The 23,494-nt window shown below is 62.5% G+C and overlaps 1 protein-coding gene across 4 annotated transcripts in view; it reads left to right on the top strand.

The window, feature by feature from the left end:
- The window catches only part of GRAMD4 (GRAM domain containing 4), a 75,193-nt gene that overhangs the window by 45,702 nt on the left and 5,997 nt on the right, over positions 1-23,494 (top strand). For all 4 annotated transcript variants that reach the window (XM_057508428.1, XM_057508427.1, XM_036906607.2 and 1 more), the window contains 11 exons: positions 10,454-10,574; positions 15,071-15,132; positions 17,230-17,362; positions 17,746-17,771; positions 17,954-18,045; positions 19,389-19,480; positions 20,363-20,411; positions 21,517-21,588; positions 21,894-21,937; positions 22,187-22,296; positions 22,921-23,075. In XM_057508428.1, coding sequence (XP_057364411.1) covers positions 10,495-10,574; positions 15,071-15,132; positions 17,230-17,362; positions 17,746-17,771; positions 17,954-18,045; positions 19,389-19,480; positions 20,363-20,411; positions 21,517-21,588; positions 21,894-21,937; positions 22,187-22,296; positions 22,921-23,075 — 915 coding nt within the window. In that variant the 5' untranslated portion in view covers positions 10,454-10,494. The remainder of the gene's footprint in view (positions 1-10,453; positions 10,575-15,070; positions 15,133-17,229; positions 17,363-17,745; positions 17,772-17,953; positions 18,046-19,388; positions 19,481-20,362; positions 20,412-21,516; positions 21,589-21,893; positions 21,938-22,186; positions 22,297-22,920; positions 23,076-23,494) is intronic.

Genomic DNA, 23,494 nt, shown 5'->3' with positions numbered 1-23,494 from the left:
TCTGAGGGAAAACACTGGCTGGGATCCCATCTCTTATATTTTACATGGAAAAATACTAATGCTTGGCTTGTTCATCCCAAACCCCCATTAGTTTCCTAAAATGTACCTGGAACAGTGATTCACTGTCTGAGCAATGGTCCCACATCATGTTAGAATGTATGTTGCTTAAAATGGCGTTAAGTTACCCATCAGTGTGGTTGGGGACGGTTTGTTCCCTGCCGCATCGGGGTACCTGGGCTCACGGTGGCAAACCCCACATCGGTCAGTCAGTCTGTAGATGTCGGGGAAAAGGGTACAGACGGGAGCTCCCCAGTCAGGGGAGGCCTTGTCCCTGTGCGCTGTCTCTCCCCAGGGCGGGGCCAGGGAAGGAGTCGCCCCGGGCCCCCTTCGCTGGTTGCGGAAGTGAAGGTGTGCACTCAGCTCCGGTCCTATAGTTGGCCGCCGATGGGGGGTGTGGCTCTGCTTCTGGAAAGGTCAGAGGTGATGGTGGGGGTCCCACTGGACTGGGAGGCTGGGAGAGTTCTGGTGAGCTGGGGGGGAGGGGAGGGGCAGAGCCCGGGCCTCCCGGTGTGCAGGCCTCCCGCCTGGCCAGGTGGCGGCGACGGCCCTCCGAGTGGTCCCTGCGTTGGCGTTCCTGGCTGGTGGGGAGGACTATTATTTAAGGACCATCACTTGACTTTTATTTTTGGCTGCGACTGGGCCTGTTGAGTTGAGTGCCAGGAGCACTCCTGCTTGCAAGCTCTACTTTATGGGTCTAAAAATAGCTCCGAAGCCATGTTCTTCCTCCAGTGCCTCCCTGGAGGCTGGGCTGCTGGGCTGGCTTGGCCGCCTCTGCTCTGTGTCTGGTGGGCATGAGCCGGGAGGTGCCCGGGGTCACTGGCCAGTTGGCCCACCCGGCCCTTCTCCTCCTATTCCGGGAGGCCTGGTGGCTGGACCACGTGGCTGGGCGAGCGTGGTATGAACTGTTCATCGCGCGCTGTCCTGTTTCGGGCTCCGTGCCTGGAGCTCATTTTGCCTGGTCCCTTGGGGAGCAGTGGCCAGTGGTTTCTGTAAAGAGACAGACTGCAAGCACCACGGGGATGCCTTTACCTGGTTAGGGCCCTGAAAGCTCCTATGGAGCCAGACCTGGCTTGTTTGGACCCTGGGCTGCAGGAAGGGGGAGTCTTTGATGAGGAGACCAAGCTTTAGTAGTTAAGACGACAACCTCTGTGGGTCTGAGGGTCCCACTGGGCTTACACAGTGGCGCTGGGCCTCTCCCATGCCGTGTCCCTGTCACATTCTGCTGCCCGCCTGCTCTCACATGGTGGGGTGGGGGGCGGCGTCTTCCCTGGGGAGCTGCCCTGGTGTCAGTGGCGGCCCCCCTCTGCTCACGTGGGTGCCCTGCGTGGCGGGATCCCGGTGAGGGAGCTCACAGGCTGCAGCACATTTCTCTCCTATGTGCTCCCTGGGGTCCCAGAAGCTTTGGGGGTTTTGGCTCAACCCTCAGGCAGGCATTCTGCTCCCCCACCCCGGACCCCTGCAGGCTTCCTTGCCACCCCCAGCTGGCCCCTGCCAACACTGAGCCAGACCTGGACAGGGAGCTGGTCATCAGGCTGGGAGTGGCGCCCCCCGGCGGCCTGGCAGCCCTGAGACCCTAGGCAGCCTCTCTTCCCGCCCTGCGGGCCGTGACCTGTGTCCTGGCGTACTGGGGTGTGGCTCCTCCTCCTGGGGACCCCCAGCTGTGCTTAGCCACCAGCATGTGCTTAACGGCATGCTGGCCCACCTGCCAGGGGCTCGGGAGAGCAGCCCAGGAACGTGTTTTAGCCATGGTGCTCCTACTGGGGGCCACATGCTCATGGCGGTGTGGGTGACGCTGTTGTCATCTCCCCGGTTCTGTGCCCTGGGAGAGAGCTCACAGACGGTGGAGGGAGCCTGATGGGGGTCTGCGGGGTTCTGCCACACATGGAAGCACCTGGGGACGTTTGGCAGCTCCTTTGGGGCCCCGCTGGAGGTGGGGAGGAGGGCAGGGGGAGAGCCTGGCTGCGGCCACACTCCCCCGGGCTATCTGAGCTCTCGCAGAGGCGTGGCTTTGTTCCGTGACCCGTGGCTGCCGGGGCAGGAGGGCCCACCCTGTGCCAGGTGGAGGAAGGGCACGCCCCTCCTTCCTGGGGCCAGCAGGGCCTCCTTGGGTGCAGAGTGTTGTCCCGAGGGAGTGTGGTGGGCAGCGCCCTGGCCCCCAGGAAGCCTGTGACTCTGTCACCTTGAATGGCAGAGGGGTTGCAAACAGGATTGAGTTCAGGATCCGAGGTGGGGGTCACCTTGGGTGCCCCACTGGGGCCCAGTGTCAGCACAAGGTCCTCATGAAGGGAGTGAGGAGGAGGAGTGGAGGCTGTGGGGTCGGAGGTTGGGGTGACGTCATCGCTGGCTGGGAGCCGCCAGCCAAGGACAGTGGTGCCTCCAGAAGCTGGAGAAGATGGGGATGAATTACCCCCTGGTGTCTGCCGAAGGGCTGGCCCTGCCGACGCCTTGAGCTTAACCCAGTGAGGCTCATTTTGGACATCTGGCCTTTAGAATCGTTAAAATTGGGTTGATTTAAGCTGCTGTTCGTGGTAATTTTCTACAGCAGCCATAGGAAATTGATTTGGGGCTGTTTGAGGGGCTCCCTCACTTGGCCCTGGGTACGGCTTTGCCCCCTCACCCCTCAGGAGACCCGCTCAGCTCCCTGGCCGGCGGAGCAGGGAGTGACCGAGGGTGTGTGGTCCAAGGCCCTTGGGCCGGGCCAGACGGGGCACCACGGCTCTGCCGGCCCGCCGCGGCTGCACGTGGGTTGGGATACAGGGCGGCCCTGTGCTGAGACCAGCGGTGCCCGGGGCTGTACAGAAGAAAGGCCGGGCAGCTGCTCATGAGGCCAGAGGGCATCCTGGGCAGCAGGGCCGGCCCGAGTGGGGACCTGGAGGTCAGAGGCCGCTGCCACGGGCCCTGAGAGCGCCTGGGACATGCGTTCTGTCGAGAGGCTGGCGGGAACGAGGCCCCCACGTGGACAGCCAGTGCAGTGCTCCCACATGGCGGGAAATGGGCCCCCCTAACTTCTTTTTCTCTAAGAGTAGGAAGTTGATGACGGGATTTGTATCCTTTGTCCTGTGAAAAGATGGCTGTGCTGCGCTTGCTGAATTAACCTAAACGTGTCGCCATCAGGAGGTAGCAGTCCCCTGATACACTCTGGCAGTGAGTCTAATCACTGTCCCAGGCCCAGGGGAGTCCTGTGGCCCTGCAGGGAGCTGTTTGCCCAGAGACTCAGGGTCAGAAATGCTGGCCGGTGTTTCTTACCTGGTGATCTTGCTGCCACAGGAGAGGAAAAGGTGGGAAGACTTCTCGTGGCTTTGCCAGGCTGGATCCCAGCCTCCTCGTCCCCGCCAGCCTTCCCCGAGGGTGGTGGCTGTCCCTGCTGCTGCCCCACTGTCCTGGGAGGGCCCTGTTAACTTGAGGCTTTGAGGAGGGAGGGCTGCAGGCTTGTGGGCCCTGTGGAGGCTGAAGGAGTGTGCTGTCGGCTGTGCAGAACACCGGCCCCCGGGGGCCCCGGAGAGTGAGGGGATAGGGGCTGAGCTTCCCGCCCCGCATGTGGGAAGGTCAGGGTCGGAGGTTAAGAGGACATTGCTCCTCATGTGGCCTGAGGCCCCTGTGTCTCTGAAGTCACCTGCATTTGTGGGTGTGACTTTGCATGCTTGAGGGCAGGCCCAGCGCATCACAGAGGTCACGGACAGCAGGTGTGCTCACATCTGGCCCTGGGGCTGGCCTGGCTGCACCTTCACTGTTGATGGGTCAGTGACACAGCGAGGGAGTTCCGGATGGCTGCATGAGGGCAGACATGGCCTCCTGCTGACACCCTGGAGGGGCCGGAGTGCTTGATCTCTCAGGGCACAGGTGGCCACGCCCGGGGCTGCCTTGACTTCCAGTTAGAGCCAAGAGTCACAGAGGAGCTGGGGTGCATGCGGGTGTGGGGGTTCAGAGGAGCAGGTGGGAAAGCACCAGAAGACCCCACCTTGCTCCCAGAAGCATGGCCTAGACAGGAGAAATTCTCACCTCCTTCTCCCCCACACAAGCTGCCCCCATGCCCACGGGAAGCTCCCTGTCTCTGCAAATCGGCCCAAGTGGGTCCCAGGGAGGCAGGGCCGGGCTGGTGCCGGAGGCCCTGCCGAGCTGGGGCTGCTCCCCGCGGGCGGGACCCACTCCACTTCAGGCAGCTGACCCCAGGAGCACCTGGCGGACAGGTCTCTGCAGAGGCTTCCTGCGGGGTCCATTCGGCTGCTTGTCCACCGAGCCTCTGCTGAGCATATGCTGTGTGCTAGGCTCCCTGCAGACAGGGCCGGGTGGCTCAGAAGTGGGCCCCCTGGGCGAGGGCTGAGCAGCACGGTGCAGGCGCCCAGGAGGCAGTCAGGGCTCTGCTCCCACCACTGGTGGGCAGGTTCTCTTGAAAGAGGGTGCCAGGGCCCCACCTGCGTCGGAACAGGAGATCTGCCTCCCTAGGGCCCAGGACCCAGCAGGGAACCTTGGCCCAGTTGGCCCCATGGGGCCCGTTCACACACGCCATGTGTTCTGGGAACCCACTGGGTGTCCTCTTTGTCACGGCAGTGTCCCACTTTGACAGGGCCTGGGGCATCATGATGCTTGTCCAGTGAGTGCTGACGAAGGCATGTGAGCAGGCGGCCTACTGGGACAGGAGGCTGGGGCCCAGTGTGGGGTCAGGGAGCATTCCCTGTGGAGGCTGGGGCCTCTCGGCTGGTTACACGTCAGGTCTGTGGACCCCCGATCGCCAGAGCCCCCCGCTACTTCTCAGCAATGCTGTGTATACGAGGGACATCACAGATGGGGCCTCCTGGCCTGTGGAGTCCTGAGGGCCAGTGTCCCCAGATCCCTGGTATGTGGCTGGGAGACTTGCCTGAAACACAGGGGCTAGCGTGCCCACTGGACAGGTTACAGACATCCTTCCAATGCTTGTGCCCCATGTCGGGGCAGTCCAGCCACTCACGCCTGGCACTGTTTGTGGGATTCCCACCGCAGCCCCTCCCCACAGCTGGTGCCCTGTCTCCAGTTTGGGGCCAGTCCTGGTCGTGCCTTGAGCTTAGCACCTCTGTTCTTGCCACTGCGTGGGCTGCATGGGAAGTTCCTGTGTCATCCCCCGCCCCCCCCGCCCCTCCCTGGGCTCAGGGCCTGCTCACCGCCTCTTACCGGCTTCTTGAGCCAGGCATCTTCACTAGGGCTGCCACAGACGGTAAAGCAGACGGGGCCTCCCTCTGGGGCCTGCAGGGGATCGTGGGCCTGAGTCAGGGGCCTCTGCAGCTGAATTAGATGTAGAGGCATTTTCCCCAGGGGTGGTGATTGCTGAACCCATCTCTGTGGACCGGCGTCACCTCCGGGAATCCCCTCCATTGCCCCGAGGAGGACCAGTACTGTCCCCAGGAGGAAGGAGCAAGACCCACTGGAGAAAATGACAAAAAGCTAGGTTAGATTTGGGGCAGTGTCTCAGAGGTCACTCAGGGAAAATGGTGTCTGAGACTGTGAAGTTGAGGGACAGCACCATGTGCAAAGGCCCTGGGGCAGGATCAGGCCATGGGTATTTGAGGACCTAAAGGAAGGTCACTGTGGTTTGAAACCAAAGAGCAAAGATGCAGGACTAAGCAGGGAGAGGCAAAACTGGGGGGCCCATGGGGTGGGGGGCTCCTGCTGAGTTTTAGGCAGGACAGTGGCACGGCTTTCCGAGGAACCTCGGGCTGCTGTTTGGAGCTGGATTGGAAGGTGTGAGAGGAGCTGGGGGCCAGGTGGGTGCAGGACAGACGGGTTTGGGTGCTCAGAGGAGGGGTCCCCACGTGTATGGGTCCCAGCCCTCAGCGCCTGGCCCAGGTCCCCTCCGCTGTGAGTCAGGCTGGCTGCCGTGAGGGCCGAGGAGCAGCCCCCTAGGCGGAGGCTCCCCCATCCCTTCTTTGCGAGCCCCTGTACAGAGCCTGTTCTGTGCCCCTAGGGAGGCTCCCAGTTCAGTGGGTCAGGACGCCTCGGTCTTTAGAGAAACCGTGCAAGGGCACCCTGCCTCACCTCAGGACAGGGCGTCTCTGGAGGAAACCATGGCCTCTCCCAAGGGCCTTTGGTAGGAGGGCTTGGGCAGGGCACCGAGTTGCAGGTGCCCAGAGCAGGCGGATCCCAGTAGGCGCAGAAGCGCAGCAAGCCTCTGCGCTCTCCAAGTATTGACCGAGTGTGTGGGCCCCGGTACTTGGCAAGCCTGCGTTTGTTTTTCCCTGGCTAGTCAGGGACTCTCTGGTGGGAGGTGGGGCCCGGGGCCGCAGGCGCCTCCTGTCCCCCTGGGCCGCCTGCCCCGCAGGAGGGTCCGTGCTCTCCACCTCCCACTGTGTGCTGTCTGGACAGGTGCCCTGCTTAGCTGTACAGCTGCTGCCGCAGGCTGGTCCGCTTCTGGGGCCGGCGTGCTGACTTTGGCCTGAATTTTGGGGTCTCAGGCTCTGCCCGGTATCTCCAGGTCTGGTGAGGCAGCAAGGACAGGAAAGGAAACTGCTGGGTCACCTTGAGCACCTCCCGCCCTACTCAGAATGTTCCAGGCCAGCGAGGGTCTCAGTGTGGCTGGCAGGGAGAGGCAGTGGAGGCCTGCCTGCAGCCTGGCCGCTGGTCAGACCTCATGGGGGTTCTGGCTCTCACCCGGCCTCCAGTACTCCCCCCTGGTTTGGTGAATTACGTGGTCACGCACCTAGGTCTCAAGAGTGCCTTTGGGACTTGAGCAAACATGGCTTTTCCTGCAGGAATTGCCATTTTGCCAGGTCTTAGCCTGTCAGCCCCATGGTCCCGGTAGTCTGTGATCCATCACCTGGACCTGGTCAGCACAGGCCATGCATGGAGCCGACCTCTGGGTGGAGGAGTTCTCAGATGACCCTCAGCCTGGTCCTGAGACCCTCTGCTGCCTGGTAAATCAACCTCGGTGCCACCTGGGCAGGCCCGTGTCCCTGCCCTGGGCTGTTGTGACATTCGCGCAGCCGTGTGACTACCTGCTCTTAGTGCCCAGCTGCCCCAGAGGGCGGGTCTCTCCTTTATCACACTCCAGAGTGTGCTTAGTGCACAAAGCTGCCCTGTGCTGGTTATGGGGTGGCTGACGCAGGCCTGTCGTGGGGAGGGTGACCGGAGCCACCGGGCTTCTTACCAGCCCTGATTCAGTCTCGCCCAGGCCCCAGCCAGTCTCAGGCAGAGCAGGTTTGATCTGCGACTTTGTCGTCCCTGAGAAGAGTATGTGGGACCCCCGGGCCACGCAGATGCCTCTGCAGGAGGCTCGCTGTGGTCTGGGCGCTCAACAGTGCTGTCAACAGAGAGTGGATGTCTTGAGAATCACAGAAGCTGCGCTCAGGTGGCTGCTGTTCCCCAGGTGTTCGTGGGTGGCCAAGTGGGGCGGGCCTTTGTGGGATGGCGAAGGATTTCCCTGCACGGAGAATAAGGACTGTGGTGCAGCTGGGCTGGGCCCCGGCCCAAGGGGTGTGCCTCTGCGAGGAGATCCATCCCCACTCGGTCGTTCAGCAAGTGCTCGGAGGGGCAGTGACGGCGTGGGCTGCAGCCTCCCTCTTGGGTCAGGGTGACGCCCCCCACTGCCTGGGCCTGGTCTGGATCTGCTGCAGGAATGCCTCTCCCTGCCTCCGGGGTGCTGTTCGTGGTGGCCTTGGGCCTTGTGCACCATGGCAGCTGCCCAGGCGTGTATGTAAAGTGGGTGGTGTGTGCACGCGTGTGCGCGCACACACACACACGCACGCACGCACACACCCCTTTTGTGGTGGGTAAAGAGGGTTCTTCCCTAGTGCCCTGTGTTGGGCTCTCCCATGCCCATCTTCCCTGCAGGCCGCAGCCTGGCCAGGCCCCACCTCCAGTGCCCAGGTCGGTGCAGGGACTTAGCTCAGGAGCATCTGTGTCTGCAGGGTCCCGTCAGGCTGGATCAGGGCACTTTGAGAGCCAGCCCTCTGCTGCTTCATGACTCACTTAGTCAGTAATGATAGCTGGGTGTGCTGTGGGGGAGACGCAGAAAATACGTGTGTACAGAGTGGCTCTGGAACCTTCCAGGACCTCCACTCCTTCTGTCCTTCCCCAGCGATCAGAGCCATGGCCCTCTGCAGTCCTGACCACGTCTCTGTGCATGGTTGTCTCTGACGCCTGTCCTCACTGCGCTTGGGGTGGTCCCAGAGGACAGAGCCAGGCCTGACCCTGATGGTTTATGTCCCCACTGTGGCTCCCAGCTGTGCCCCAGCTGCCCCCAGCCTGGGGCCCAGAGGACGGCATCCTCAGGAATGTGGGCTGGCCAGCCCCCCATCCTTACCCCACCTGCTGCCTGTGTCTCTTGAGACGTGTGGCTGGTTCCAGTCATCTGGAACCTTCTTGCCATAAGCCAGAATTGCTGGCCTGGTTTGTCTCTCTGGTCAGTGGGGCCCTCTGGGTAGCGGGGAGTCGGGACCATCCCTCAAGGGCTTCAGACCCTGAGGAGGAGGTTTCATTGGCCTGCGGCGCCCACTGGACGAGTGTAGGTCTGCCTCCTAGACCCGCGTGTGCGTGCTGGCGCCCTCGGCTCAGCTGGCCTAGCGGGAAGCCGCAGAGCTGTGATCAGGGCACGCGGAAACCATGTGGAAGAGTGTGTGAATTTCTGGAACGTGAATCACTGTGCACATGGCCCCCAAGGTGAGCAGGGTGCCTGCCCAGGGCAGCGTGGGCACACCAGGAAAGGCCAAGGCCGGCCAGCTGGCCAGTCAGCACAGCATCCTGGCTGAGAGCCAGATGGCCGGAGTCCAGGCCCTGCTTCGGGGGAATGTCTGTGCCCCCCAGAATCCATCTGTCGGAGCCCTCCCCCCGTGGGATGGTGTTGGGGCACGGGGCCTTGGGGAGGGGCTCAGCTTAGGTGAGGTCACGAGGGCGGGCCCGCACGGTGGGATCTGTGCCCTTTTGACAGGAGGAAGACATCAGAGCCTTCTCTCTGTCTGCCATGTGAGGACACCACGAAAGGCGGCTGTCTGCCGCCCAGCAGAGTACCCCCAACCCAGGAACCGAATCGGCCAGCACTCTGGTCTCGGACTTCAGCCTCCAGAACTGTGGGAGATAAATGCCCTGTTTAGGCCCCCCAGTCAGTGGTATTTTGGTGCGGCCGCCTAAGCTGACCCACACAGCCCACGTCCATTATACGTAGCCTGAAAAGTGCACCGAGGTCCAGTGGGTGGCAACCCCGGCAATGGGGCCGGACAGAGACACAGAAGGATCCGTGGCCCTGGGGGCCTGAAGTGTGCTGGCTTTGTCGGTCACACGGGCGTCCAGTTTGTGCAAATGCAGGAGGCACACATCAGGATCTGTGCACCCACGTCTGTCCCGCTCTGTATGAGTGTCCTGTCGCTGCTGTAACAAACGCCCCCACTGAGTGGTCTGGAATCCCTTATGTTCGCTCTGGGTTCTGGGGGCCACCGTCATGCAGTGGGTGGGGTGGCTGCTTCTGGAGGCTCCTGGGGCATCCGTTGCCGTGGCTTTTCCAGGGCCACCCGTGTTCCTGGGCTCCTGCCCCTTCCTCCCTCAGTCAGCAGTGGGCGCCCTGCAGGCCCGCTCCTCTCCCTGAGCCTCCTGCTGCCTTTTACAGAGTTTACCCAGTCGTGGTGCCGTGAGGCCACCCTCAGGGTCCAGGCTGCTCCCCCATCCCAGGTCTGTAACTATCCCATCTGCAGCGCCCCTTGGCCCATGTGAGGTGACACTGACATGGGTTCCAGGGTCAGGACCTGGACATCTTTGGGGGCCATTACTCAGCCTACCACACACTCCAGTTAAAGCAGCATCTACCCGCACCAGCCCCGTCTCCCCCTGGAAGACACGTCCAGGCGGCATTCGGCTCCCAAGGCTCTGCACGCCCCCTGCCCCAGGGCCTTTGCAAGGCTGCTCCCAGTGCCTGCTCCACGCCCTTCCTCCGGGACTCTGGGGCCTCGGTTCTCCATCTCTGGTCTCCACTGAGATCGTGCCTTCTTGGTGATGCTTTTCACACACTCCCAGCATGGTGCCCTGGGCAGAGCTCTGCCCCTCTAGTGGGCTCCGCTCTGCAGCTCACGCCTCCCAGAACCACAGCGTGTGTGTCCAGGAGACGTTGTGGGGTGGCCAGGCTGCCAGGGATCAACCCCCTCTAGGGCGTCCTGTTCTGTCAGCACAGCACTTTGGTGAGATGCCTTCTGTGTGTCTATCTTGCATCCGTAGTTTTAGTAAAGAAATCCTCATCCACGCTTCACCCCAGATCTTGCTCCCACCTTGTAAGAAGGGCCCAATTAATAGTCCTGCCTGTGGGTCCCCCCTGCCCTCTGGAAGAGTAGCAGACGGGGCCCTCTGGCCACGTGCGCCGACCCCCAGCCTTCCCTTAGTACCTGTGCAGTTGGGGGCAGTGGGGGGCAAGTAGACACCAGCCCTGTGGTTTTCTTCCTGACAGAGGAGGAGCTCCGGAAGCTGCGAGAAGAAACCAATTCGGAGATGCTGCGGCAGGAGCTGGACCGGGAGCGGCAGCGGCGGATGGAGCTGGAGCAGAAGGTCCAGGAAATGCTGAAGGCCAGGTGCAGAGGGGCCGTCCACACAGTCACCAGGCAGCGTTGCCCCATGATGGGCAGGGGTTCCCAGAGAACCTGGGGTTCTGCTCAGAACCCCTAGGTGGCCTGCGACAAGTGCCCTAGTCCCCTGTGTGGCTCCTGCAGGCCCCGGAGATGCCCGTCTCTAGGGAGGCCTGCCTATCTGCTGCCATCCCTGTCCTGGTCTCAGCAGGAAGTGCAACATGCAGTCGGCCACCCTCCCGACTCCAGCACCACAGGGGGTAGATTATTGCAGGTGCCTTGGGCACGGAGTCCTGGCGGTGGGGGGTGACAGCAGAGGGGTCAGAGCAAGGCCCTGGGCACAGAGCCCTGACCAGGAGGGGCCGGGCCCCGCAGGGCACTGAAGAAGGAGCCAGGACAGCCTCAGGTCCTACTGTCTTGGCTCTGAGATGCCCCAGCTCCACACAGGATCTTGGGACCCGGTGCCCTGTCCACCCTGCCTTTGTGCTTTCCCATGCTCACTGCCCCCTGCTGCCTGCTCAGACACTTCCCTGCCCGAACCCCTGACCAGACTCTGGGCATCCCTATGGCACCATCCCACCCAACACAGTGATCTTGGGGTTTACGGGCCACGGGCCGTCACCTTCATCCCTGCAGGGCGCCCCCACCCTGTGGCTGACAGGTGCCGCCCCAGTTTCTGGAGGTGAAGACAGCCCAGCTGCAGGGTGGAGCTGTTTGTGCAAGGGGCCTTCTCCTGTACCCCACACCTCTGCCAACTTGAGCTTAACCCCTGCCTCACTGGGATGCCAGTGAAAGGTTCATTCCAGAGGGAACTTTCCAAGTTCTCAGAGCTGTGCCCTCCCTGTCCTGATACACCCCAGGGAGGCTCCCTGCCCCTCGGCCCAGCATCCAGGCTTCCCGCCTGGCCCCAGAGCTGAGGCTGCCGCGCCCCCCCTCAGCACTGCCCCCTCCCCGCCCCCACCCCTACCTTTGGCCCTGCTTTTGTCAGGCCACCCCCTGGCCCAGGCCCTCACTGTGGGAGCCAGCAACTCTCTGCGGCTTGGGGTGCGCCCTGAAGCCGCTGGAACACCTGAACCAGAGCTGGCTCCGCGGACGAGCGTCACTGTGACCTGGAGTGTCTTCGCTCCAGCAGGGGCTCGGAGGAAGCCCCACTGCTGCTGACACAGAGCTCAGGGCTTAGACGGTGGAAAGGAAATGCCTCCTGCTTCGTAGCCAGGCGTCGCTTCCTAGGGTTTTGACGGTTGGCTCTCGGCTCTGAGTAACTGCAGGTGCTCAGTCCTTTGGGAGGGCCTCCTCCATCAAGGGCCCGCTCTGCGGGGCCCTCATCGTGGTGGCCTTTCCGGTAGCCTTGAGTGGAGGCCCCCCACCCTGTCCCTGAAGGTCTGTGGCTGCTGGAGTTTTCTGGGGCTCCCCATGGCAGACAGGCTTGTGACACCTGGTACCCTCAACGTACCCTATGAGGCCAGTACCCTTCTCCAGACTAGAAATCAGTACCTGGGCCTCTACCAGGTGTCAAACCTTCTTATGTGAAAATCTGTAAATGTTCAAAGATTCAGTTACTTTAATTGTGCAAAGAGGTAGAGCCAGTGGGACTTAGGACCTGCTGGGAGATCCGGGCCTGGGGGCATCCCTGGGTCCTTGGCCGTGTGTGGGGTGCGTCCTCAGCCTGCCAGCCAGGGCCGTCCTCTTGTGGCATGTCACAGTGCAGTCACCCCGTGGAACACGGTCCTGCCTGGTGTCTGGCTTTACCTGGAGGCCTCACACAGAGGCCGCACTTTCTCTGGGGATGCTGGGCAGTGCTCAGCCTGTGCTGACCCTGTGTGCCCCTCTGGTTTTGCAGGGTCTGTGCTTCTGTTCCCCACCCTCCTGCCCAGCCCAACTCTGGGGGTTTAATCCTCGTCTTTTCACCAGAGCCTTTGGGTGTCAGGCCTTCTGTCGGTTCTGGGGCTGCAGAGGGATCTGTCTCCCAAGGGTCCGCTTGGGCACCAGCAGGGGGGTTGCAGTCAAAGAGCGTCCAGGCCAGGACTGAGGAAGTAGGAGCCAGGGATCCTAGGGAGCGTGGAGGGGCCGTTCCCCTGCTTTACATCCGGGTAGGGGTTAGGAACTCCCTGGAGACTGAGACCGGAAGGGAGACAGGTATGGGGAGAAGCAGGTTCCATGCAGGTGACCTCCTCTCTCATCATCTGGCCTTCCATGGTGGGTAAGCTTGTGGAGGAACCCTTTACACGTGTGCACAACACATACATGCACATCACACCCATGCACACCCACCCTCGCCCCAAGCTATAGGCAAGCTGCAGGATTCCAAAGTAATTACATTTATACAAACCTGTTTTGTTTTTTGAGAAAATTCCCGGAAAGTCACCTTGGGTTTAGCTTACTTAGTGGACAAAGGCTTTCTCTGGTTATGGGTCCAAAAGCAGCATAGAAAGGCTGCCCTTTGCTTCTGCAGGGCGATGGTCAGGCCCTCCCAGGCCCCGCCCTCATGTTTCTTCTTACAGGGCCCTGTCCCAGACTCTGCCCTCCTGCCCCATGGGGGCCTGTGCTGTGCCGGCACACGTGTGGGACGGGAACAGATCCTGGTGGCCGTGAGTGCCCAGCCAAGGAACGGCTGGTGCCGAGGGGGTATCCAGCCCTCGGTCCTGGCATCACAGTCCTTGGTGGGCTTCTGTGCCTGCCGGCCTTTGAGGGGCAGGAAGAAAAAGCCGTTCAGGCACATTCCACTCCAGGGTCGTTTGGTCTATTGCTGAACGTCTGTGTAGGTTGTTCAGAAACATGTCAAAGAATCCACAGTTGTTAGAAATACAGTGGCCCCTTTTTTTCTTTTGAGGTCACATAGCCTTTATGTTGTTCTGAGACCACTTCCCCCTTATCAGGAGCTGTGGTGGGACCGCCGGCCAGGAGTGTTTGGGCTGGGATATGCTGAGACACTGTCTGCCCTCTGACTTCCTTTCCATTTTTTACACTTTCATTGCCATGGCAATGCTGTCAGGCATCTTTTACATTCAGCGCATGTAACAGCAGTTATGGTGTCCATATTTGGTGTGACATGAAGGAGGTAAAATTCTCTGCCACGTGGAGCACCCGTGCCTGTGTACCGCTGTCTCCAGCCTTCTGTGTCTGAAGGCAGCTTATAGCCCGTCAGTATCTAACTACCCTTTGTTCCTAGCAGGCAATTGTGTTGGAAAGATCACATAGCCCGTGGCCGTCCGATAGTATTAGGTGCCAGCCAAGCAGTAATAAGCACGGTGCCCGGGAGAGTCCCCACGGCCACTCGGCCTCCAGCCCACCCACGGCTTAGGCAAGGTCATGTCTTTCAAGCCTGCGAGTCCTCGCCATGCACACTTGGGCCCGGGCTTTGGTGGGGGCAGGCTAAAGCCTCCCTGATGAGCCTTCTCTTCCAGAGCCCAGTTCTTCAGGGAACGTCCTGGTCCAGAGGCCTTGCCGCCTGCCCAGGGTGGAGGGAACACAGCCAGGGTGCTGGAGTCTCCTGATTGCCCTGGGCCCCCCTCCTGTCCCAGTGAATTCCCATTCTGTAGGTGGCAGCCCTGGCCTTGGACAGTCGTTAGGCAGCCGCTCCTGCTCCAGATTAGTTACAGGTTACGAGCCTGCAGACGGGGATGGTTCATGGGGTTGTTGAAGTGAAATCACACTTGTCCTGATGCCGAGAGCCTGCTCATGTCAGGGGCTCCTGGCCCTGCAGCTCTGTCCTGGAGGAGTCCCCCAGCCCCTGCTGAGGCCAGCCTCGGGCCTGCTTTTCCCGTGTCCTAGGGTCCCTGCTGGACGGGGAGCCACTGGAACAGCACAGTGCATCAGCATCAGGCCAGTGCAGAGCGAGGTGGGCAGGTGGCTGCAGCACCCGGCAGGCTGCAAGCTGGCTGGGGCAGCACCCAGGGCCGGGGTCAGGCCGGCCGCTGGGGGCTGGCTCTGTCAGGGACTGTAGCTGCAAGTCTGGTTAGTGGTCAGAATCCAGCAGGTAGACAGAAAACCCCAGTGAGGGCCCCAATGCCAGGTGACTGCTGTAATCATGTGTGGCTGGGGTGCGGGGACAGGAAGCCAGGCAGGCTGGCACGGGCAGCCCTGGGAGCCTGGCGTGGCTGGTGGGGCCCTTACGGCTCTGTGGCTTTGCATGGTGCTTACTGAATACGTGTATTATCTGGTAAGTCTCTCTTCATTAGCAGGCTAATTAATCACTGACATAAGGGCTACTTGTTCTGAGTTTAACAGGAAAGGATGTGTCAAAATCAACAGGAAAAAACTGTATGCGTACAAGACACTATTTATTCAGTTATTAAAAAATCAAAAATAGTGTGCCCCTTATGAATGTAGCTCTTTGCTGCCCAGCCACTGTTGTGACTGACGTCTGAGCAGCAGGGAGCCCAGGGGCCCAGCTGGGAGAGCTGAGGCTGCCTGTCCTGCCGGGTGTGCTGGAACTGCCCAGCCCAGCACCCCCGCTCCGTGTCTCAGCTGACAGGATGCCCCCTCTCCCCGCTCTTTTTAAGAACCGAGGAGCAGACAGCTCAGCAGCCTCCGAAAGGACAGGCCCAGGTCAATCACGGAGCAGGTAGGCCCCGGTGGGCAGCTGGCTGGGTGGTGGTTCTGCCCCTGGGATGCCTGCTCACATCCGGGAGAGTTGGGTGTTGTCTCTGTTGTGAATTGGTGAGATGTCATTAGCAAACACAAGTCATTCAACCAAAATGCAGTTTTATTTTCTCATAAAAATACAACATGGTATCTATGGAAGACCTTCCCCACAGGGAAGTAGTGTTGTAGTCACATCGGCCACTTGGCCACTGACCTGGCAGCATGTTTCCAAAGGCTGGTTGTCCCGACAAGGGGGTGAACGGGCACTGGGGGCCACGCGGTCAGCATGGCCCCAACCCTCCCCGGGTCAAGACACAGACCCTGTTCTCTGCACCCTCCAGTCCTGCTCTGAGTGGTATTCTTTATCTTACTCCACCTCTTGTACTTTCTAAAATTGCCCTTCAGCCGATGGCAGGGAGGAAAGGGGATTCTCCATGTGGCAATCAGGGGGACCAACTCAGGGTGGGCCCTGACCCTCATATCCTGAAACCTGGGACCTACTCCTGCAGGCTGGCAGTTCCTGGGAAGCCCCCTGCCTGTGCCAGGAGCTCAAAGAGTCACACAGGCAGGGCCTTGGCTTATAAGGCTGAGGAAAGTGAGGCCCAAGGCCTGTCCCAGGGCACCTGCCAGGTGGAGCCCAGCTTGACCAGAGCAGGGTCCTGCCTTCCAGGAGGGAAGATGTGTATGCCCCTTTCCCAGGGACCCCCAGTGCTTGAACTGCAGGCAGGCAGCTCAGGTCAGGTGCAGGGTCGGCTACAGCGTCCCAAAGGTCATGATCTCCTTGGGCCCTTCAGCTCTACGCTGGCAGCCCGGGATCCAAGGTAGGAGCTGCACAGGAAACCCCCGGACCCTGCTGTGCGTGGCGACTGATGAGCGTCCTGCTCCTGTGGGAGGTGTCAGGGAAGCGTGGGTGGGGAGACCCCCAACTCTGGGTCCCCACGGCCCCATCCTTGAGGACCCCTCCCTAAGCAGAGGTCTCTCTGATAGCCATGGCCCCGGGGCGGTGGGCTCTGCGTGGGAGGTGAGGAGTGTGCTGGAGGAAGGGAGGCCCCCCGGAACTCCGAGGGCGTGCGAGGTGGGGCAGGTGCGCCCCAGGGAGTTGCATGGTGTCCTGCGACCAGGGCGGAGTGGGGCTGCTGACCTGGACCCGGGGGCCGGCACACTGCAGCCCCAAGACAGCTTTCCTTTTTTAAAAATGTTTTACATTTTTAAGTGGCTGGGAAAAAATCGAAAGAATCTGATTTCACTTTTCAGTGTGCGTAAGTTCTGTTCCGTGGGAACACAGGCACCCCCATTAGGTCACGTACTGCCCATGTGGCTCTAACCCTCAGGGAGGTTATAGCACCGACTGGCTTGCCCGCTCCTGCCCACCCCTTGGTGGTGGGCACCCAGTTGAGGTGTGAGGAGCCCCGGCCCTCGCCCTTCTCTCTGACAGCTCTGCCCCTTCCCTTGCCCGGGCAGCCTGTGCACAGACCTGAGCCTCGCTGGCCGTGGTCCCTGGGCGTCGGTGTCGGTGGCGTGTAACCACCTTCATCGCGGTCCCACTCCTTAATGTGGCAGGACAGTGCCCCCTGCAGGCGACTCTTCGATCTGCCTTCTGAAGGGCCAGGCCTTGATGTGCACAAGGGCTCAGCTCCACACGCTCATCCTGCTTTTCGGAGTCTGTGATGTGGGTTCCTTTCTAAAGGTCTTGGCCACAAGTGAGCAAAGGCCACTCCCTTCACTGGGGTGCCCACCTGGGCCGACACATGCCCCTTGGCCGCTCCTCAGGGTCTGCAGGCCCCAAGCAGCCACTGCCCAGAAAACTAGTGCACCCAGTTAGGGGGAGAGAGGGAAGTTGGCGCTCACCCCACAGTGGGCTGAGGACCTACCTGCACAGCACCTGCAGCCCGGGGGTCCCATGAGACAAGCACAGAGACTGCACGGGGTCTGCAGAGTCCATCCAGTCTGTGCCTGGGGGCCCCTTTCCAGAGTCCTGGCTGGGCCTGCACCCACCTGCTCCCTAGATGCCCCCACTGCTCTGCAGGGCCCCTCCTGGCCCCGTGCCCTCACTGGGCCCCCTGCCTTGTCCCCGCAGACCGGCGGAGCCAGGGTTTGTGCCCCCGACTGCAGAGGTGGCTCCACGAGAAGTTCGGGGAGTATGCAGAAGACTTCCGATTCCAGCCCGAAGAGAGCACCGTGGAGACAGAGGAGCCACTCAGCGCGCGGAGGTGGGGCAGCCTCGGTGGCCTGTGGGCCCCTGCCGGCTAAGGGCAGGGCCTCCCTCCTGAGAAGGGTCCGTGGGGCTGCAAGGGAAGCCAGCGGCACTGCGGTGTCCCCTCTCTGGCCTCGCCAGTGCTTTGTGACAAGTGCCATGTGGGATGGCTGGGTGCCTGCCAGGCCTCCCTCCGGGGCTCGCACCCTGCAGTAAAGGCAGGCGCTGCCAGGACCTCCCCGGCCCCAAGTGCGCCAGACAGGCCAGGCCGCCCCTGCAGGGCTCAGGTTCTGTGGGCCCCCCGACTTAAGGAGCAGCAGTGGGGACCTCCGGAGGGCTCTGGTCGCAGGCTGCAGGTGGAATAGTGCTGGTGCCCACCTCTCTCCCCCTCTCTCTCAGGTTAACTGAAAACATGAGGCGACTAAGTAAGTACCGAGCTGCGGCAGTGGGAACCCCTGGGGTGCTGACCTGGGCGGGGGGCCTCTGTCCTCTGGGGCTGGCCTGGCTCCATTCGCTTCCCCCTCCGGCGGGTGTGGCCAGCCCGGCTCCTGGGTGTGCCAGGAGCTGGGTGCGCACCGGCCTGACCCTGTGGTCCGCTGTGCCCCAGAGCGCGGCGCCAAGCCCGTCACCAGCTTCGTGAAGAACCTCTCTGCCTTATCTGACTGGTACTCCGTCTACACGTCCGCCATCGCCTTCACGGTGAGTGCTCCCCGTGGGGCCAGCCAGGTGTGCCACCAGCCCTCTTCACACAGCCAGGCACCCTCCCTGAGGTTGTCAGGGGCCCGTGCTGCATGGGCACCCTGGGGATGTGCTTAGCCTCTGCTTCTCCATCTGTGAAGTGGGCCTGTAATGCTGTCCCGCTGTGAGGATAGTTTCAAGGACCAGTGAGGGCACTGGGCTGGCCTGCGGCTGGAGCTCAGACCCCTTTCTGCACAGAGACCCCCCACAGTGGCGTTCCCTGGACAGGGCCTGTGGACATGCATCGTCTGCTTTGCTGGGTCGGTCAGGGAGAGAATGGCAGGGAGGTCTGTCTGCTCAGGGGCAACCTGGGTCTCCCTCCATCCAGGCACCTGGACTGGGGGGGCGGCTCCTCATACGGTGCCTGGGGGCCAAGCAGGGAAAGGGGGAGAACGCTGGCACTGCCACGTGCTTCACGGAAGATGGACCAGGCTGCCCTGCCTGAACCGTCCTGTGACGGCCGCCCCCAGCCCTGTGCAGGGAGACCCTGCTGTCCAATGGGAGGGGAACACAGGCTGCCCACCTGCTGCCAGGCTGCAAGGCCAGAGACGGGTGGCCATAGCTCCTGAAGGCCCCATGTCTGCAGGGGCCCCAGATAGCTTCCACCATGAGGGCCCTGTGGGCTGCCCTGACTCCCGCGGCCTGCTGCCCATCCCAGAGTGGGGACGGGCATTTTGCACATCTGCAGAAGACAGGCCATGTGGCAGGGCCGCCTTTCCCCCGGAGGTCTTGCCTACCCTCCACTTCTCTCCGGGCTTCTGTGCTTCGGGTCACTGTGTGCCTTAGTCCCTCTGATCACAGGAGATGAACCCCACCATTCAGACCCCCTTCCAGCCCCGCCTGAACCCCCTGCCCCACTCCCTGCCCCACATGGTGCAGGGTAGGTCCTCAGCCACTGGTCGGTCCCCATGTTCGGCTGGACTGAGTCCTGGTGACACCGGGAGCTCTAGCATGAGGAGCCGCGCGTGGGGCTGGCAGGGACCTCCGCCTGGGGTTCGCACCCCTCGCCCGGTCCTGGTCCGGCAGCTGCCTCCCTGGGGCGTGCCCCTCCCTGCCTGCCCAGAGCAGCTTCTCCGTCCCACTGGCAGCTCTTACCCAGAAAGCAGCCCTTCCCAGGGCTCCCCACGTTGCACACCCTCATCGCTGCAGAGGGCCCAAGGGGCCTGGCCTCCCCCTGGCCTGGCTGTGGGGTGGGGGAGAGGGAGGGGCGGGAGAAGGCAGGGGAGGGCCGTGGCCTGGCCTGGACGGCACCGTCAAGCTGCCTGACCACCCCCTTCCCCACCCCTTTCTCTCCAAACCCGCAGGTGTACATGAACGCTGTGTGGCGCGGCTGGGCCATCCCCATGTTCTTATTTCTAGCAATTTTGAGATTATCCCTCAATTACCTCATAGCCAGGTGGGTGAGCTGGTCTCTGTCCTGTGCTCATGGCTCTGCCGCCTCCCCTGCCGTCATGGCACGGGCTGAGCCTGCCTCACACACACCGGCATTTCAGACGTGGGGGTGGTCCTCATAGGCCCCACCCTGCTGGCTGGAGCCAGCATGTGCAGCCCCTCAGAAGGCCAGCGGGTGCCAGCTCAGGGTCCCTCCAGCCCCTCCTCCTCGGTGGTGACATCCCAGCAGTGGGGGTGTTGGTGGGGCTGCCGTTCGTCGCCAGGTGCGCCGAGTCCGAGGGCCCTGGCTGGGTCCACGCGTGATGTTGGTCCTCTGTGGTCTCTGACAGCTCCTGTCAGGCTCTGGGGAGCTGTTGGGAAGCCCCTGCCCCTGGGCGTGCCTGGGTCTGTCTGAGCCCGGGGTCACTGCCCCACAGTGAACCCCGGCTTCCAACCAGCCTGTGAGGCCCTGCAGTCTGTATTTTTACTCAGCCCCTTGTGAGATCACACTTCCTGGGCTAGTTTCCTGGGGGCGTCTCTGTGCCTAGTTACATCAGTCCCCTCGTTCCTCGTAGGGTCACTGCTTGCAAGGGGGCCGTGTCCACATGGCTGCTTAGCTAAAGGACTGGCTCGCTCCTTCCCTGGCTTACTTGGAAAGGCCTGTTACCTCTGAGTTCTTCTAAATGTGACCCCACCCTGGCGAGGCCCCCAAGGGAGGGGCCGGGGGTGACCCGAGCGGTCTCAGGGGCAAATGGCAGGGGGTTTCCGAAGCCCCCATGTCCCGCCAACTGGCCGTCCGGGACGCTGCTTCCTCGTGGGGCGCTCAGGGCTGGGGATGCAATGTCACCCCCTAACTGCACCGTGCACAGATGACGCGGTTTTAATGGGCTTGTCTGCCGCTTGCCAGGGGCTGGAGGATCCAGTGGAGCATCGTGCCTGAAGTGTCTGAAGTGGTGGTGAGTCCCGGGGTGGGGGGCACAGTGCCCGGCCTCCACTGGGCGGGGCCTCGGCCCACTGGCACTGCAGCGGGGGGGCTACAGCTGTGTGGATGCCCTTGGAAGAAGCTGGGGAGCAGAAGGCCAGCTGCCCCCCAAGCCTGGAACCCAGATGACAGTACCCTGACCCTTTGTGGCCTCCCGCCCCTGCTCCCAACCCCTTACTGGCCAAGCCTGGCTCTTCAGGAAGCAGGTTGCCCTGCCCCGGCCTGTCCTGCTGACCCTTCCGCAGGAGACGTGATGTGGCGGGGAGGCTCAAGGGACTGCTGCACGCGGGCTGGGCCAGTGGGCGTGTAGGGCAGGGAGCCGCACACTGTGGCCATGGCACTGCCAGCCCACCGTCTTGATTTGTGAATAAAGCTATGTCGGCACACAGCCGTGCCTGTTTGCTCACACACTGCCCTGTCTGCATTTGGGTGGCCACAGCCGAGGTGATGAGCTGTGACAGAGACTGTGTGGCCCACAGTGCCACGAGTGTTTGCTCTTTCTGGCCCTTTAGAGAAAAAGTTTGCCACCTCGTCTCTAGAGAGAAGCTCTGCACCAGGCGTGGGCAGGAGGGAGGCCAGGGGCCTCCGTGAGCCCCGTCAGGTGTTTGAGCACACACTGTGTGCATGCGTGCAGCTGTGGAGCTCACAGTAGGGGTGCTGGGAGCAGTGGCTTCTGTAGGGCCCCTTTAGACAGGGTCAGGGAGGGCGTCTCAGGAGGCAGGCCTGTGCCCACCAGGCCCCGCCGCCCTTTGGAGGGCCTTGTTGATTGGACTCAGACAAGCAGCATGAGGTCAGGCCCCGCCACCCCACTCAGTTTCCTTGCCTGTAAAGTGAGGAGTGGGGGGCTACGTTGCCTGAGAGGCACCTTTGAAGGGAAGGGTGACTCGGAGCCTCACCCTGCCTGCTGAGGGGGCTGCCATGCCCACACTCCCCTGCCGTCTGGGGTGCAGGGCATGTCTGCCGCACAGCCCCCTGCCCGGTGGGTGGCACAGCGAGCCGGTCCTGGGCCGGGCGCCTCGCGCAGTTGTGGCGGTGATTTCCCTGCACCGAGCCTCAGTGGGAGCTCTTCCCCCCCAAAGGAGCCGCCAAAGGAAGACCTGACCGTGTCTGAGAAGTTCCAGCTGGTTCTGGATGTTGCCCAGAAAGCACAGGTACTGCTGGGGTGTCTGTGCTGGCCCCACCTGGTGGGGGCCCCAGCACCCCGAGACTCCAGGCCCCCAGGATCAGCCTGGTGCTGGTGCCCTGGCGACTGGAGCCCCTGGCCAGGGCCCAGCCAGCTCCTGGGAGGGGGTCGGGCCTGGTCCCTGTCGGTGAGTTCCCGGGCTCCACAGACTGGACCCCTCACCCCTTAAGCAGCCTGGCGTGGCTGGGCAGGGGGTCCTTGTGAGCTGGGGTCCCAGTGTCACCGTGTGGATGTGCAGCCAGGCTTTGGTAATCGCAGTTTCCCTTGGCGCAGAACCTCTTTGGCAAGACGGCTGACATCCTGGAAAAGATAAAGAAGTAGGTGGTAGCCTGGCCCCCGGCCCCCGGCCTTGTGTGGGTGCGGACTCTGGCCAAGCCCCGTGGTTGCCCGGCCCCAGCCCCCGGCCATGTGTGGGTACCGACCCTGGCCAAGCCCAGTGGTCGCCCGACCCCTGGCATGGGTGTGGCCCCTAGCCAAGCCCAGTTGTCGCCCGGCCCCTGGCCCCAAGCATGGGTATGGCCCCTGGCGTGGGTGCAGCTGGCCAACTGAGCCCCTCTCCCTTGCAGCCTGTTCATGTGGGTCCAGCCTGAGACCACACAGAAGCTGTACGTCGCGCTGTGGGCCGCCTTCCTCGCCTCCTGCTTCTTCTCCTACCGCCTGCTGGGACTAGCCGTGGGTAAGGACGCGCCACTGCTGTGGCTCGGAGCCGCGGGCACGGGGGAACGTAGCGCCAGGGCGGCCTGGTGCCCGCCTGCCCCGCACGTCTGCCAGAAGTGGCTCAGAGCGGTGTGCTCCCTGGAGGCCAGCCACCAGCTCACCCTGGACTCCCCTCCCCGGCACCTCGCCCGTGGCTGCCCATCAGAAGGCGCACACTGGGGAGAAATGAAGCCCATCAGAAACCCACAAACTGGTTGTCGTTGCTGGAGTGGGGCTCCCTCGGGCAGGGGGAGCTGCTGGGCTGGGGTGCGGGCCGCCCACGCAGAGTGCGGCAGGCTGGGGACTGGCCCAAGTTTTCCTTCATGTCTGCCTGGGGCATAGCAGCTCGTGGTCTGCGTGGTTTTCCAGGCGGTTGTACAGTTTGGCCTGAGGTAACAAAAAAAAGCAGACCTCCGCGCCTTGGCTGGGGTCGCCCGGCTGTTTCGCCCTCCGGCCCTGTGTTTTCCAGGAGGGCCTCCGTGAGCCCTGGCCTGCCCGCCCCCCGCAGGGCTGGAGGGCTCCGGTGTGGGCTGCGGGTGGCCGGGCTGGGCAGACGGCGGCGTGGCTCCGTCTCCTGGAGGTTCAGCTTTGTTCTCCCCTCCAGGACTCTATGCTGGTATCAAGTTTTTCCTCATCGATTTTATCTTCAAACGCTGCCCGAGACTTCGAGCCAAATATGACACTCCCTACATCGTGTGGAGGAGCCTCCCCACAGACCCCCAGCTCAAGGAGCGCTCCGGCGCCTCTGTATCCCGCAGGGTGAGCGGCCCCAGGCTGGGGAGGAGGCTGCCGCCCCACCCCCGTGCCCTGCCTCCTGGGGAAGCTGACCTCTTCCCAAATCTGCTTACAGACAACGTCAAGCAGAGCTCGGGCATCTCTGTCCTGCTGCTCTGCTTCCAGGTCCCGCCGGCTCTTCCTTCTTCTCTTAGGGCTGGCCAGCCCTGGGGGGCCCCGCGGTGCTCGGAGGCTGAGATGGGGGCCTCAGCTGCCCGGAGGCCCCAGGCTTCACTAAGCCGGGCAGGCCCCCAGGCCGAGCACAGGCAGATGTGGGGCGTTGGCCATGACCACTGAGAGACCAGGGGCCTTGGGAGCAGGAAGCCCTGGGAGGGTGCAGCTCCCGCGCCGTCCGCAGCCCTGAGGCCCAGGCAGCACCTGCGAGAGGCTGCGTCTGGCTCTCG

The sequence above is a fragment of the Manis pentadactyla genome, chromosome 10, assembly GCF_030020395.1.
Source record: "Manis pentadactyla isolate mManPen7 chromosome 10, mManPen7.hap1, whole genome shotgun sequence".
In the NCBI taxonomy this organism is placed as follows: domain Eukaryota; kingdom Metazoa; phylum Chordata; class Mammalia; order Pholidota; family Manidae; genus Manis; species Manis pentadactyla.
The sequence above is the reverse complement of the archived record's forward strand: the minus strand, read 5'-3'. Positions and strand labels throughout refer to the sequence as shown.